This window comes from Hyaena hyaena, unplaced genomic scaffold, assembly GCF_003009895.1.
Source record: "Hyaena hyaena isolate Hyena2069 unplaced genomic scaffold, ASM300989v1 scaffold_901, whole genome shotgun sequence".
Classification (NCBI taxonomy): Eukaryota; Metazoa; Chordata; class Mammalia; order Carnivora; family Hyaenidae; genus Hyaena; species Hyaena hyaena.
The window spans coordinates 469679-487029 of NW_024081527.1; the positions used below are offsets into that span (position 1 = coordinate 469679).

At 33.9% G+C, this 17351-nt stretch overlaps 1 protein-coding gene across 1 annotated transcript in view; it reads left to right on the forward strand.

Annotated features, from left to right (window-relative positions):
* AGPS (alkylglycerone phosphate synthase) overlaps window positions 1–17351 on the forward strand; it is a 150954-nt gene that overhangs the window by 70169 nt on the left and 63434 nt on the right. Inside the window, exons 9-10 of the mRNA XM_039220489.1 lie at window positions 6910–7035; window positions 9499–9607. Coding sequence (XP_039076420.1) covers window positions 6910–7035; window positions 9499–9607 — 235 coding nt within the window. The remainder of the gene's footprint in view (window positions 1–6909; window positions 7036–9498; window positions 9608–17351) is intronic.

Sequence of the window (17351 nt, forward strand, 5' to 3'; positions counted from 1 at the left end):
ATTGGGTCTTTCCTTTTTATTTAACCTGATAGTCTCTACCTTTGATTGGGATATTTAGACAATTTACCTTCAGTGTAGTTTATTGATGTGGTTCAGATAAAGCCTATCTTTAAATTGTCATCCTGGTATTTGTTTTCTGTATTTTCCATCTGTTTTTTTTTTTTTTTTCCTTTTCCACTTTTATTGACTGTTTTTGGGTTAAACATGTTTTACAATACCATTTTATCTCTTTTGTTTTTTATTAGCTATAACTTTTTGTTTTATTATTTTAAAGGTTATTTTAAGGTTTATAGTATATATCTTTAATTTAAAACAGTCTGTCTTCAAGTGATATTATATCACACTTCAGAGTTTAGGAGAAGAACCTTACAGTATTATATTCCTTTTCTCTTCATCTACTTTGTGCTATTGTTCTCATACTTTCTGCTTCTATATATGGTATAAAGCCTACAATATATTCTCTCTACTTTTGTTTGTCTAAAAGTCTTCATTTCATTTTTTTAATACTTTGTTTTTTAGAGAAGTTTTAGGTTTACAACAAATTGAGAAGAAAGTATAGAGATTTCCATATGTGTCCTGTCCCCATACATAACATAGCCTCCCCCATTATCAACATCATTCATCAGAATGGTAGAGTTTTTTGTTTGTTGTTTTACCAAGGATGTACCTATGTTGGCACATCATAATTACCCAAAACTCATAGTTTATCTTAAGGTTCACTTTTGTGTTGTACATTCTATAGGTTTGGACAACTATATAATGACATAAGTATCCAACATTATAATATTTATACAGAATATTTTCACTACCCTAAAAATTTTCTATTCATCTCTCTCCCTTATACTCCTGGCAACTTCTGACCTTTCTGTTATCTTCATAGTTTTGCTTTTTCCAGAATGTCATATAGGTGGAATCAGAGTATGTAGCCTTTTCAGATTGGCTTCTTTCATTTGGTAGTAATTCATTTAAGGTTCCTTCATGTCTATTCATAGCTTGAGAGCTCATTTCTTTTTAGCACTGAGTAATTTCCTTTGTCTGGATGTACCAGAGCTTATTTATCTATTCATTAATGAAGGGCACCATGGTTGCTTCCAAGTTTTGGCAATTATGAGTAAAGGCAATTATGTCCACAGGTTTTTATGTGGATATAAGTTTTCAACTCCTTTGAGTAAATACCAAAATGGACAATTTCTGGATGTTTAGTTTTGTAAGAAACCACCAAGTAGTCTTCCATAGCAGCTCTGTACCATTTTGCATTCCCACCACCATTGTATGAGAGTACCTGTTCTTCCATGTCCTCATCAGCAGTTGGTTTTATCAGTGTTCTGGATTTTTGGCTTTTCATATAGGTGTGTTATCTTGTTGTTATGATATCTTGTTGTTTGTGTTTCCCTGATGATATATGATGTGAAGCATCTTTTCATAAGATTATTTGCTATCTTTGATGAAGTCTTTTAAGATCTTTGGCCCATTTTTAAATTGGATTATTTACTTGTTGTTGAGTTTTAAGAGTTCTCTGTATATTTGAGATAACAGTCTTCTATCAGGTAGGTTTTTATTTTTACTTTTATTGTTTACAATTTTTTTCCAAGCCTGTGGTTTGTCTTCTAATTTCCTTATATTATTTTTGCAGAGCAGACATTTTTCATTTTAATGAAGTCTAGCTTATCAGTTATTTCTTTCATGGATTGTGTCATTGGTGTTGTATCTAAACATCGTATCCAAGGTCATCACACTTTTCTTCTTTGTTGTCTTTTGGGAGTTTTATAATGTTGCATTTTACATTTAGGTCTATGATCCATTTGAATTCATTTTGGTAATAGGTGTTTTTAGATTCATTTTTTTGCATGTAGATGTCTAGTTGTTTTAGCACAATTTATTGAAGAGGCTATTTTGCTCCATTGTGTTGCCTTTACTCTTTTTCTTTCTATTAAAAAAATTTTTTTTAATGTTTTATTTATTTCTGAGAGAGAGACAGCATGAGCAGGGGAGGATCAGAGAGAGAGGGAGATACAGAATCTGAAACAGGCTCCAGGCTCTGAGCTGGCTGTCAACACAGAGCCCAATGTGGGGCTCGAACCTATGAACTGTGAGATCATGACCTGAACTGAAGTTGGATGCTTAACTGACTGAGCCACCCAGGCGCTCCTAAAAATTTTTTTTAATGTTTTTATTTATTTTTGACAGAGAGAGAGAGAGAGAAAGAGAGAAAGAGAATGCACCTGAGTGGAGGAGGGACAGAGAGAGAGAGGGAGACACAGAATCTGAAGCAGGCTCCAGGCTCTGAGCTGTCAGCACAGAGCCTGATGCAGGGCTCGAACTCGTGAACCGCGAGATCGTGACCTGAGCTGAAGTTGGACACTCAACTGACTGAGCCACCCAGGTGCCCCTTGCCTTTGCTCTTTTATCTAAGATCAGTTAAGTATATTTCTGGGCTCTCTGTTCTGTTCCATTGATCTTTTTGTTGGTTCTTTCCCCAATACCACATTATTTTGATTCCTTAGTTTTGTAATAAGTTTTGAAGTTGGGCAGTGTCAGTCTACTTCCTGGCTTTTCTCCTTCAAATTGTGTTGGCTATTCTGGATTTTTTGCCTCTCTGTATAGACCTTAGGATCAATTTGTCAAATCTATGAATAACTTGGGATTTTGATTGGGATTGTTACATTAAATCTATAGATCAATTTGGGAATAACTGACATATTGATAATGTTGTCTTCCATGAACGTGGGACATCTCTCCATTTATTTAAACTTTTGATTTTATTCATCAGAGTTTTCATCATAGATCTTTTACATATCTGTTAGATTTATACCAAAATATTTCATTTTGGGGGGTTCTAATGTAAATGGTATTATGCTTTAAATTTTAAATTCCACTTGTTCCTTGTTGGTATATAGGCAAGCTGTTGAATTTTGTGTATAAATCATGTATCCTATAATCTTGCTTTAATTGAACATTGAAAATTTAAAAAAAAAAAAACAAAAAAAAACAAAAGGGTTGCCTGGGTGGCTCAGTCGGTTGAGCCTCCGACTTCGGCTCAGGTCATGATCTCACGGTTCGTGGGTTCAAGCCCTGCTCAGGCTCTGTGCTGACAGCTCAGAGCCTGGAGCCTGCTTCAGATTCTGTGTCTCCCTCTCTCTCTGACCCTTCCCTGCTCATTCTCTGTTTCTCTCTGTCTCAGTAATAAATAAAACATTAAAAATAATCATCATCATCATCATCATCTTGCTCTAATTGTTTATTAGTTTAAGTTCACCACCTGTTTTCAAAGATATTTTAACTGAGTATAGAATATAAGTCGACAGTGTTTTTCTTTCAGTAATGTAAAGATATTGCTTCATTCTTGTCTCACTTTACTGTTTCTGACAAGAAATCAGATGTTACCCTTATCTTTGTTCTTTGTACATTCTGTGTTTTTTTCCCCCTTTGGTTGCTTTTAAGATTTTCTTATTACGGTTTGAATAATTTGATTGTGATGGACCTTGGTGTAGTTTTGTGTGTGTCTTATGTTGGGGATTGTTGAGCTTCCTTTATTTTTTGGTATATAGTTTTCATTAAATTTGGAAAATTTTTGGCTATTATTTCTTCAAATATCTGCCCTTCCCTCCCTTACCTGACCTTTAGGGACTGTTTACTCATGTATTAGGCTGTTTGAAGTTCCACAGCTCACTGCTGCTCTTTTCAGTTTTTCTTTAGTTTCTTTTGCTATGTCTTGGAGTTCACTAATCTTTTATTTGCTGAGTATATTTTGCTCTTAACCCCATCAAGTGTATTTTTTTTTATCTCAAACATTGTACTTTTTACCTTTTTTAGATGTTTAATTTGGGTCTTTCTGTATTTTTTTTGTCTACTCTTTGAACAACATATGGAATACAGTTAAATAATTACTCTAATGTTCTGGTCAGCTAATTATAACATCTGTGTTAGTTCTAGATTGGTTTTGGTTATTTATCTCATAATGATTATTTTCCTCATTATAGGTTGTGCTTTTCTGCTTCTTTGTGTGCTTAGTAATTTTTTACTAAGTACCAGACATCATAATATTATCTTATTAGGTCTTAGATGTTTTTCAATTCTATAATTGGTAAATAATATTCTTTAGCTTTTTTCTGGGATGCAGGTATTTGGAAATAGTTTGAGCCTTTAGTTCTTGCTTCTCTGATCTTTTAGATGGATTCAGAGCAGTGCTCAATCTGAGGCTAATCATTCCTCATTACTGTGGAATGACTGTCCTGGGTATTCACCTCATGCTCTGTGAAGGAAAAGTATTCCAAGTCAGGCTGGTGGGAACGGGTTTCTGGCCCTGTAAGAGTCCTAGTACTTTTCTCTAATTGGTTTGGATTATTTTTTTCCTGGGTTTCCTCACTTGTATGTGTTTTTCATTATTCTGCTGACTACTTGAGGGGGACTATCTGCCAACCTCCAGGGTTCTCTCTCTGTGCTGCTCCCTTCTCTTTGGTACTTTGTCTTGTGAACTCTAATGCTATGGTTTCCCACAGCTCCAAACTCCCATCTCCTTATCTCACTGTGTTTTCCAGAGTTGTGCCTGGATTCTCTTTCTCTGCATTGCAGCTGAGAGTTAGGCCAGGGACAGTCATAGTGTTCATTTTTCTTTATTTGCTTTCTCATAAGCAGTCCTTTGTTACCTCATGTCCAGTGTCTAAACACTTCTGTTTGGGGTTTATTGTTTTTTTCATGTGAGAAGGTAAATCTTGTTCCTTTTTGCTTCAACTTGGGTAGAGGTGGATGTCCCTGCTGTATTTTTTTTTTTTCCATTACACTTCGAATTGTTCTGTATTAATTATGTTTCTTGTTAATTTCAGTTTCCTTCTCTATGTAATAACAAGCTCTACAATCTAGGATTTGCTCTTAGTAATGTGTTTGAGGCTTAGCAGATAATGATCAGTAATTATTTGTTTTAATATTAAATGGGGGTACAGAAGTAAGATAAAATTCTTATTCTTTTTTATGGCATACAGATGGAGAGGAGAGGTGATTTTGTTTAAAAGGGATATTTGGTTAACTGTATGATTAAATCTGTAAATCTTTCTTCAGATTTGTCTTAGCAGCTATTGGCATTAACGAAGATACAGCAAAGACACAGACTTTTAAAAGAAGTGGCTGAATGATATGTTCAGAGATATCATGACACAGACTTTTAAAAGTGGCTGAATGATATGGCCAGAGATACCATTTATTAAGCACTTAACTGTATGCCAAAAATTGTTTTTTATTAGTGTACTTTAGCATGCAAATTTTCTAGGAAGCATAATAAATAACAAGTTTCAAATTCAGGTTCTTAATCATTATACTTACTTCACTTACCTAGTAGGAAGTTCGTTAGATTTTAATAAAGAAGTAGATTTAAAATGGTGTGCTGAGCATAGAGACTTTTTTTTTTCTTTCTTCTTTGTATTCTCATTTTCATAGCCTTATGTAATTCCTGGATCATAGTAGCTACTTTATAATTGGAGAAGGTAATGAAGTAGTCTATCAGACATAAGAGGCAAAGTATTAGTATATCTAATATTGGATGTACTTCCAGAAGCAGTATAGATTTAATTTGCTCTGGTGTAGGTAATATGGAGATTTTGTTACGAGAATATGTGAAAACTCCCTATTTAGTGCTAAGGACATCTAAGTGCTCTATGAATGTTTTTCTTTTTCTTCTGATTTCAGAAAAATTGAGTAATAGTGGTCTTTTTGTGAGAGTAAATAATACAAATATAGATTGGGAGTTAGAGAAGAAATATAATAGTCTGATAATCTTCATTTTAAAATTATTTATTCATATATTTAAGCTACTTATTTGTGAGTAGTTAATAACCTCTTAAAATTAAAAAAACATTTTGAATATTTAGTAAATATCTATTAGCAGTTGATGTCTTTTTAAATCTTGTTTTTCTAGCAAAACAATTAGAAAAGAAATAATTTGCAATGCTTGTATGCAAAAGCTAACAAATTATGTTTAACCTACCAGGTTCTCTCACTTTGGATTGCAACTTTTATACCATATTTACGGATACAAACATAGCTGACATTTTCTACATCTCTCCATGGCTTACTTGGAAAAATAGAAGCAGTTGCTTAACTGGATGACTATCAAAATGGTCAATACAGATTGATGGGCTTGAGTGCAGTAGACAGTGGATGTGCAGATGGTGGTGTCTGTACCATTTGACATGAGATAGCTGAGTCTTTAAAATGATTTCAGTGGAATGGCTTTGGTGGTGTTGCAGTAAAGGGTATCCATTCAACTTCAGGTGCTGTGCAGATGGCAAAGCCAAGCTAATATAGAAAAATGAGAAACAAGTGACTATTTAATGTACAGGAATGCATGATCTGCATCACAAATAAATGATGGTATTACGTGCAGGAAACCTAGCCAGATGGCTGTACATTAAAACACATGACTCCTTGAGAGAATTAAGTACAGGCAATTTGCTTAGATTTTCTGCAGGCCTGCTGCATATTATATTAGGGTAGGGAGAACATGAGATTAAGTGTTTTATTTATTGAAAGTGTTTAGGTGAAGTTGGCAGTTATTTAAGCATAATCTGATTCCATAAGTACTTAAATTGTGTATTTGTGGTTAAAAAAAAAGTAGGGAGAGTAGTTGGTATTTTAAAATAAAAGGATCTAATGAGTAAGATTGGCTAGTGAACCTGTGGAATTGTCTTTTGGTCCACATTTTTCAGTTTTGTAAAGTTTTCCACTAGGCAAAAGCTTAAAAAATGTTTTGGATGAGCATGATAAAAGTATTTCTTTTTCTATATAGGTTTTAATGAGTCCAAACACCAGTAACATGTAGATGTTTTAAAGTGTAAAGACTTAATGTGTTGAGTGCTATGTGAAATGGGATCATTTTTAGTAGTAAAGCATTGCATATTACATTTTTTTGTTTTTCAGCTTAAAGAAAGTGGTTATTGTACAGGCCATGAACCAGATTCCCTGGAATTCAGCACTGTGGGAGGATGGGTATCTACTCGGGCATCGGGCATGAAAAAGAATATCTATGGCAATATTGAGGATCTGGTAAATTTTTTTCTGGTTATTATATAATAATTGATTAGTCTGTTATCATAAAGCAATTAAAGCCTTTTTTTAGAGTTGGATGGTAAAGTCCTACCAAAAGTATACCCCTTTTGATTATAGTAAAGTTGACTATAACAGAGGCAGTTAAAAGACAACTCTGGTCATTATTTATGAGTGCTCCTTTTCCAAGTGACTGATATTTAAGCTTTATAGATGCTTCATACTATTGGTTTAAAACATACAAATACTATTTTATAAGCCTCATGGAGCCTTAAGTTTCAACTACCAAGGTTTTAGTCTATTTAGGTGATCTCATCACTGCTGCTCTTTCTTTTCCCCTAGGAGAGTTTATACTTAATTGTCTTAAAAATGTTTTCTCTGTATAGAATTAAAGAGCCTGATTGAAAATGTTCTAGTAGGTGGCAGTATGACCTATAATGGTTTATGTGCACCCCATTTTATTTTAGCTCATCTGGTACCAGTGGTCTGGGAGTTAGTGTGATAATAATGCAACTCTGGGCATCCTGGCTTGGGATTGGGTATCATTTGTTCCATCTGCAGCTTTCCCAGTGATTAGTTGTGTGACCTTGTACAAATTGGTTCACCTTTCTAAATTTCAGTTCCTTTTATGTAAAATAGAATAATGACATTCACTGCATAGAATTATTTTAAGTGTTAAAAAAAATAATTATTTTAAGTGTATATTGTAAATGCTTAAAATGTTTACATTATCCTGGTTGTTTTAAATTGACAATATTTTAGAAATCACATTTTTCTTTTTGCAAATAAATTCAGTTTCAGAGGAGAGAATTTAATCCTTTTGCTATTGGATTGTTAAAAACTTTATCATAGTTAAGCAAACATATAGTATTACTAAAGCATGTAATTTATTTTAATCCTTTTTTTGGAGATCCTTAAGGACCATAAATTATAAGCACATATCCTAATGTGCTTATTTGTATGTGCATACCCAGCTTTTATTTTAGTATAAAAAAGGATCATGCTGTGTTGGATCTACTCTTTAAAATGATACCAGTATATTAACTTGTAAGTGAACATAAATGCACACCATCATTTTTAGAATGCATATACTTATTTTATTAATAATTTATGGTTTATTAAAGTAACTCCCTATTAATGAATATTTAAATTATTCTTGATTTTAAAAGTGAAGAAACTAAAGGGGAAAGTATCTTCTTTAGTAATTTCTTTAGTATACATCTTTTTAATCACTTTCTTTGGGCAGGTTCCTAGAGCTTGATTTGTTGAATCAAGATGTTTATACATTTTTAAGTCTTTGGATCTTTATAGCCAGGTTGCTTCATAGAAATTTGTCAATTGACATTCCCACTAGCATTATGAGAATCATTATTTTACTAGACCTTTTATTTATATTTTTGTTTTTTAATTTTTTTAATTGCTTTGAAATGTAAACTTTTAAAGTGTCCTCATTGGTGATTTTAGTATTTATTTTGTAAATTGTTTATTGATGTCCTCTGCTCATTTCCTTAAATAATAAATAGACTATTTTTGTTTATCTCTCAAAAGGCATTGTAAAAATGTGTTGAATTTTCACCTAACCATTTCCTGAGTTGGACCTCAGGAACTATTTTCGATCCCTCCAATATGCTTACTTTCTAGTGGTGTGAGACCTATACCACACACATATCTCTTTTCTACTCTTTTTTTTTTAATGTTTATTTTTGAGAGAGAGAGAGACAGAGCATGAGTGGGGCAAGGGCAGAGACAGGAGGAGGAACAGAATCAGAAGCAGGGTCCAGCCTCTGAGCTGTCAGCATAGAGCTCATAGAGCATGAGATCATTACCTGAGCAGAAGTTGGATGGTTAACAGACTGTGCCACCCAGGCGCCCCTCTTTTCTTCTCTTTAATTCAATTACATCATCTCCCTCTTCATCTCATTTTTGACCCAGTCATAATTAATATTTCATTCTTTTCACTCTTTTCTAAGTGGGCAAAGCAGATAAATTGTGGGCGGGAATAAGGCAAGAATAAATTTTTTCTTAGAATTCTAAGCATCTGGATCAGTGCTTAATGTGAATAATAGTTCTTCATAAATATTGTGAAATAAGTGAAGGAATGAACCTGTTAAAATATGACCATTGCTTTTTTTTTAGTCCTTTAGTTCTTTTTGCCACGTAGATAATCCCAAACTAAATTTGGTTTAAAGAAAAGTGCTTTTCATTTTTTAAGATGATGAATATACCCAAACCATTAACAATATTAGAATGATCCCCCCCCTTTTAAAGTTATATAAAACTTACTTTTAGTCTAAGAATTATTAGAAGATATTAGAATTCTGAAGGGTATCACCATTTATCACTGAATCCAATGTTTTTAAAAATGGAATTTTTTAAATGTATATAAATGTGTATATATACATGCACACACACAACATTCACTGACAAATATGTAGAATTTACATCATGCATTGTGTTAAACAGGTGGTTCATATAAAAATGGTAACACCTAGAGGTATAATAGAAAAAAGCAGTCAAGGACCTCGTATGTCAACAGGCCCTGATATCCATCACTTCATCATGGGATCTGAAGGTAAATATAACTAAATTTATTATGAAAAAATAGAGGTTAGTGACTCAGTTTTGTGAAAATCTATGATATTGTGATATAAGATCTTTGAGAGAGAGGCACGTTTTCTATATTTAAAGGTGATTTTTTTTTAGTTTTATTACTTTAATGTAGTACTACATAGTTTTTATTATGAGAACATCTTATTAAACATCCTTTTACTTTTTTAAATAATTTTTGAGATAACTTAGTCTTTTTGGTATTTTTTATTTTAGAGGTTTTAATCAATGATTTTAGGAAGAGTAGTTGTTAAGATTTAAAATGGTTTGCTTTAAAATTTTATATTGTAGTATTCTTTAATCTTGTCTGAATTATTGGAGGGGGTAGACTGAGAAAGTATTGTGTTAGTGTCTTGTTTTTATAGTTGTATCTTTTGTTACTTGATATTTGATTCTTTGAAGAAGTGGAATTTAAAATTCTTTTGATTTATGTATCTTTTAAAGCTTATCTTGTTTTTTTTGTTTTGTTTTGTTTTGTTTATTACTTAACTAGTATTCTTTGCTTGGCTACTTAATGCTGGGTGAATTAGAGTGTAGTTCTTATCTTATATAAAACATTTAATTCCTGTACTGATCAGAAAGAAATTAACTTTCCTTCTATATTGCAAACTAACAGTTATGTGGTGACTTTTATAGATAGGATGAACATAGTCTTATTTTTCAATTCATAGAATGGTAGAGAGGGATATCCCTTAAATTCAGAGAAATAAGATAAAGCAAACATTTATCAATTAGTGGAGGAATTCATTACTAATTTAGAAGGTGGTACAAGCTAAAAAAGAGATAAGTTTTCAAAAACATTTAGTTTATTCATGGATATAAGAGCAATTATAATAAGCTAGGGTGAAAGAGCATAAATTCTATCTTTTGACAATAACATCAAGGAGGGAAAAATAGCAAACTGTGTCTCAGTGACATGATAGAGGTCACCATTGATTTGATGACCAGTGGTTTAGTTTAGATAGTTTTTCTTGATAATAATAAATTGTCATAATAAATAAAAATAAACCTTTGTCAAAGTGTCTCAGCAGTTTACTCTCTTACTCCTTTTTTGATCAGTATACTCTTCTATGGAACAATAGAACTACATTTTTAATGAGAAAAAATGTTAAATTCTCCTAAAATAGTATAATTCTTTGGTAAATATTCTATAACTTCTCATACTAACACACCTAAAAGTTAACTGAAATTTATAACTCTTTGCTATCAGGTGTCAAATTGAATAACAAATGGTATTAAAACTGATAGTTATTTTTAAAAATATGTTTTGTGTAATTTTTTTAATGTTTGTTTTTGAGAGAGAGAGAGTGTGTGTGCTAGAGTGAGCAGGGAGGGACAGAGAGAGATGGAGAGAGAGAATCCCAAGCACTGACAGCACAGAGCCCGATGCAGGACTCTATCCCATGAACCATGAGATCATGACCTGAGCTGAAATTAAGAGTTAGAGCCTTAACTGACTGAACCATCCAGGCACCAAAAGTGATTGTTATTAATTATACTGTTGATGCAATTGGAATCAACTTTATACATAGATAGTATCTTTTTAAGTAACCATATCAAACATTTTGTTTTTCTCCTGTCCCTTAGTATTTTAAAACCTTTGTTTGCTGGATACTATGCTGGCACACTGAAAGACGCAGATAATAATTGACCTTAATAATACAGTATGATAAATTATATGATAGAAGTCAATACAGAAGAAATATAGACAAAGTTTGCGGTGATAGGTGCTTAAGAAGACCTCTCCAGAGGGGCCTTATCTAAAGTGGTCCTTGAAAATTGATAAGCAGTTGAGGGGACAAGGTGGGGAGGGAGTTGCCTACAGAGAGAACTGCATGACTTACTTAGAAGTGAGAAAGAACCATGTCTGCCTTGTGAAGCTGTGAATATTTCAATATAACTAAAACATAAGATTCAGCTGTAGGGTGGAGTAAGCAGCAGGTCTAGGAGTAGAGTGGTAAGGGTTATAGGGTGGCTGGAGAGATAATTTGGTCTTTTATGCCTTTTAAAATAGTTTGAACTGGATCTAAAAGACTGGACTACCTCTCTCAGTAGTAAATTATTGTATGAATTTAAGGAAGGTAAACTCATAATAATAAAGTAAGCAAAGAAATATTAAACATATATGCTAGAGTAAATTACTGTATTTAAGTGAGATTTTATTATAAATAGACATGTAAAATGTCCTACTGATCTAAGAGAATAACCATGAAATCTTTCAGATCTGGATTTCAGTCCTGGTTCCACTACTTACATTTCTGTGACTTTGCGTCAATTAGATAATTCTTTATGCCATTATCCTCAGCTATAAAATGGGGATAATAAAAGAATCTATCTTCATAAGCTTTTTGTGAGGATTAAATGAGATTATGGTAAGCAGTCTACAAGCATTTAGTATGTACTCAACAAATGTTAAATTTATTACTGTTGTTGCTGTGTATTATTTTGACATCAGTGATCTTTCCAAGTGTACTTATAGTCCCTTATCTCCATCTCTGCATGTATGTGGATGTATAGCCATCTTAATGTAGGCCAGGAGACAGCATGATTGGAAAAGTAAATTTATGCGAAATCATATTTTTTAAACTTTTATTTATTTTTGAATTTTATTTTTTTAATGTTTTTACTTAAATTCTAGTTAATGTACAGTATAACATTAGTTTTAGGTATATAGTGATCCAACACTTTATATCACCCAGTGCTAAACACAAGTTCATATTCTTTTATAATATGTATTTTTATCTGCTATTTTGAACTATCTAAATAATAACCTCCTGCCCTTAAGTGTGTGTCATAAACTTTTCCTCAAGCTTTAGAAACATTTCTTTTTTGCTACAGTTAAATCATGTGATGACAACCTTGAAAGCATTATCATTAAAAAATGTATTTTCCTGATCCTACTAAGTTCTACATATGACTAACTGTGTTAAATTTAATGTTTTTGTATTGTTTTAAGTTACAAATTTTTCATGATTTTTTTCAACAAGCAGCTTCTTCCCATTTTATTTTTTCATTTTATTTTTTTTTTATTTATTTTTTTTACAAATAGTTTATTGTCAAATTAGTTTCTACATAACACTCAGTGCTCATCCCCAAAGTGCCCTCCTCCATGCCCATCCCCCCCTCCCCCCCACATCCATCAGTCCTCAGTTTTTGTCAGCATTCAAGAGTCTCTCATGGTTTGCCTCTCTCCCTTTCCCCCACCATTTCCGCCCTTCTTCTCCCCCTTGTTCCTCCGTCAAGTTCCTCCTAATCCTCCTATACGTGCAAACATATGATATTTGTCCTTCTCTGCCTGACTTATTTCGCTCAGCATAACACCCTCATGGTCCATCCATGTTGCTACACATGGCCAGATTTCATTGTTTCTCATTGCCATGTAGTATTCCATGGTATAGATAAACCACATCTTCTTGATCCATTCATCTGTTGATGGACACTTAGGCTCTTTCCATGTTTTAGCTATTGTGGAGAGTGCTGCTATGAACATTGGGGTACATGTGCTCCTATGCATCAGCACTCCTGTATCCCTTGGGTAAATTCCTAGCAGTGCTATTGCTGGGTCATAGGGGAGTTCTACTGTTAGTTTCCTGAGGAACCTCCACACTGTTTTCCAGAGGGGCTGTACCAGTTTACATTCCCACCAACAGTGTAGGAGGGTGCCTGTTTCTCCACATCTTCGCCAGCATCTAGAGTTCTCTGATTTGCTCATTTTAGCCACTCTGACTGGCGTGAGGTGGTATCTCAGTGTGGTTTTGATTTGTATTTCCCTGATGAGGAGGGATGCTGAGCATCGTTTCATGTGTCTGTTGGCCATCTGGATGTCCTCTTTGGAGAAGTGTCTGTTCATATCTTCTGCCCATTTCTTCACTGGGTTGTTTGTTTTTCGGGCGTGTAGTTTGGTGAGTTCCTTATAGATTCTGGATATTAACACTTTATCTGATATGTCATTTGCAACTATCTTTTCCCATTCCGTTGGTTGCCTATTAATTTTATGGGTTGTTTCCTTAGCAGTGCAGAAGCTTTTAATCTTGATGAGGTCCCAAAAATTTATTTTTGCTATTGATTCCCTTGCTTTTGGGGATGTGTCAAGTAAGAAGTTGCTGCGGTGGAGGTCAAGGAGGTTGTTTCCTGCTTTCTCCTCTAGGGTATTGATCGTTTCCTGTCTCACGTTCAGGTCCTTTATCCATTTTGAGTTTATTTTTGTGCGTGGTGTGAGAAAATGATCTAGTTTCATTCTTCTGCATGTTGCAGTCCAATTCTCCCAACACCATCTGTTAAAAAGGCTGTCTTTTTTCCATTGGATATTCTTTCCTGCTTTGTCAAAGATCAGTTGGCTGTATACTTTTGGGTCCACTTCTGAGTTCTCAATTCTGTTCCATTGGTCTATGTGTGTGTTTTTGTGCCAGTACCATACTGTCTTGATTACGACAGCTTTGTAGTAGAGGCTCAAGTCTGGGATGGTGATACCTCCTGTTTTGGTTTTATTTTTCAGTATTACTTTGGCTGTTAGTTCTAGAATGTTGTAAACTGTTTTTCTCTGACCTGGATACCAGCCAGACAGCATGGGTGTATATATCCATGGGTTGCACTTTCTTTCCTTGTTTCTTGAAAATGCTGCTCCAGTGCTGCCTGGTTGTGTATGTTGTTTTAAAGAAATCTAATGCTAGTTCTTTGGCCTTGTAGCTTCTTTCCTTTTTTTGCCTGGGTGTCCTGAGGATTTTTTTCCTTTATTTTTAAAGTTTACTAATTTTATAGCCCAGAGTTGATTGTCCTAAGTTGTTTTGTGTGGTACCCATTCGACCCTTTCTGTGCTTATATTTAGGTCTTCTTTTATTCTGGAAAGGTTTTTTATATTGTAGTGTCTATTATTAGAGGTTTTCTCCCAGTGTTTTGGTTTCTCTTCTTTAGGGATACCAGTTATATTTCAGCCACTATTTCTCTGACTTTTTTTTTCAACTTCTTTATTTCATTTTTTCTCTTGGTTATTTTCTTGCTTTTCTTCAACGTTTTCTTTATTAAGTTTTCATTTGAATCTATTCTCTATTCTCCTTTGGATATCTTATAACTTAGCCTTCATTTTTTATATTTTGCTGTTGTTGCTGCTGTTCTGTTTCTTTCCTGTGATTGGTCATTTCTTATTTCTTCTTGCTTTTTGTCCATTTATATCTTTACTGTTTGTATTTTTTTGAGTATATTATTTTGAGAGAGAGAGAGAGAAAGAGAGAGAGAGCATGTACCTGCACAAGCAAGGGAAGGGCAGAGACAGGGAGAGAGAATCCCAAACAGACTCTGCGCGCTCAGTGCAGAGCCCAACGTGGGGCTTGATCTCACAAACGTTAGATCAAGTCCTGAGCTGAAATCAAGAGTTGGACGCTTAATTGACTGAGCCACCCAGGCACCCCTTTAATGTTTGTATTTCTGATTCAGGTATTGTTTTTAATATCCCTAAATGCTTGCTTGACAATACTGAATTCAGTTTGAAATGTTGTTTTACTGTTTTTTGTTTGTTTTTTCTTCAGGATCATCTTTGGTTTAGGGGAGAGACTTTTTATCAGCAGAAAAGCTTTTATTTCTATTTTCTGACTTATTGCGATAGTTTTTGTGGATTTGGTGTGCTTTTTTCTGTTGCTATTTATTACTTAGGAAGGGTTCTTAGTTTGGGAATGTCATTTTCTGTCACTCCCAGTCTCTTTTGTGCTACTTGTTTTGTAAATGGTGGTATTTTTGGTGGGAGAAGCCAAGGCATGTCTTCTTTTTCTCTTATTTCTATAGGATCTTTAATTTCCCTGTATTATACTTTACTTTCATTCCCTTTTCTCCAAGTAGTACCATACTTCTCTAAATATGATGCTCCCCTTGCCTCACCAAGGCTGCCATTTCCAGTTCCTCCCATTTTCCATTCCCTCTCCATAGCCAGGGCCTGTATAGCATTTTGGCATTATTGTTGCACTTTTGTTTTTTGTGGTTGATTTTCTCTATACTTTCTCCAGGTCCTCTGATGCCCCCTACCCTTTCTTATGAAATCTTTTAAGCGTCCCCTTATTTTCTACCTTTACAAACTTGGAATATTTGGAAGGCTGTAGGTCTTTTGGAAGTTTTTCGCTTTATTTCTACTTCACAGGTAATGTGAAAGTCAATGTGTTTTTTGTCTCCTAGTAATATTGAAGGTTTTATTTTTCAGCATTATTTGTGGTTTTATTTGTTATACTTGTTGATTTTTATGTTTTGGGGGGGGTAAGTAGAGAGGGGGGAGGATTCAGAATCAAATGACTGCCAATTTTCTTAGTCCTGAAGTTACCTGAAAGTATATTTTCAAATTACAAAAGATTTTATGTACTTTAACCAAATACTTGCATTTTATGTCAAATAGCAGTTGAAGCTTTCAGTTTTCTTGAGAACAAAGATTATATTAGAAAATTATAAAACAAAGGGCGCCTGGGTGGCTTAGTTGGTTAAGCGTCCGACTTTCGCTTAGGTCATGATCTCGCGGTTCGTGGGTTCGAGCCCCGCGTCGGGCTCTGTGCTGACTGCCAGCTCAGAGCCTGGAGCCTGCTTCAGTCTGTGACTCCCTCTTTCTCTGACCCTCCCCTGCTCACGCTGTCTCTCTCTCTCTCCTAGAAATAAGTGAAACATTAAAAAAAAAGAAAATTATAAAACAAAATTCTTAAATTTATTGCAACATATTTTGGATAAAACAGAAAAGTGAATGATACGTAAGCCTCTGTCATGTCATATTGCCATGGAGTTATTTATAAGTGATTATATCAAGTAGATATAAAGTATGAAAGTGTATAAAGTGGCATAATGTACATATAATCAAGTGATAAGTAGTCTGTGTCTTTCATATCACTCCATTGATAATACTCCCAAAGCGAAAGAATCAATAAATACAATAAAACAGAACAGAAACAAGCCTTTTGATGAAGTAAATTTAGATATATCTAAATTACCTAATTTAGATAATTATATAATTTAGATATATCTAAATTAGTGATGGGCTAATTTGAATATAAATCTGAATGGACGCTGCCCTCTGTCAAACTGCATTTGAGACCTGGATGATTTTGCTTTCACAGTGAGACGCCCATAGAACTCATAGCTAGATAGTTGCAGAGACTACCTTAGGCATTTCATTAACCTTACAGTAATGCAAAGTCTCATTTTACTGACTTTTATCTTTTTTAATCTAATTTATAATTTTATGGTGGATTTTACTACTTTACTTTAGAGTGCCTGCTCTATATGTGAGGCAGTACAGATATATAGAGGTTTAAGGCATGGTCACTTTCCGCTGGTACCTTAGAATTTTTATGTAGAATTAGAATTTTAAAGAAAGTTTGCTAATGTAAAGGTATATGTATTTTAAAGTCAACTTTTAAATAAGTAATTACATGTACAAAATTAAAATATGGACAAATGTACAAAATTCAAAAGGTACTGAAGGATGTACAAGGGAAAATCTGCCTTCTATCCCTGTCTTCCAAGTATCTCCCTTGTTCAGAGTAATCAATTACTTCTATATATCAGTATATTTTATGCAGTTTTAAAAACACAAACAGGAGTTTACTACTCTGCTTTACACTTCATTTTATAAAGCTGACTCCCTCATATCATTATATTTAGAGCCACTTTGTTCTTTTTGACAGCTTCTTGAATGTACACTGATGTATTTAATCAGACCCTCATTGACTGGCATTTAAATGGTT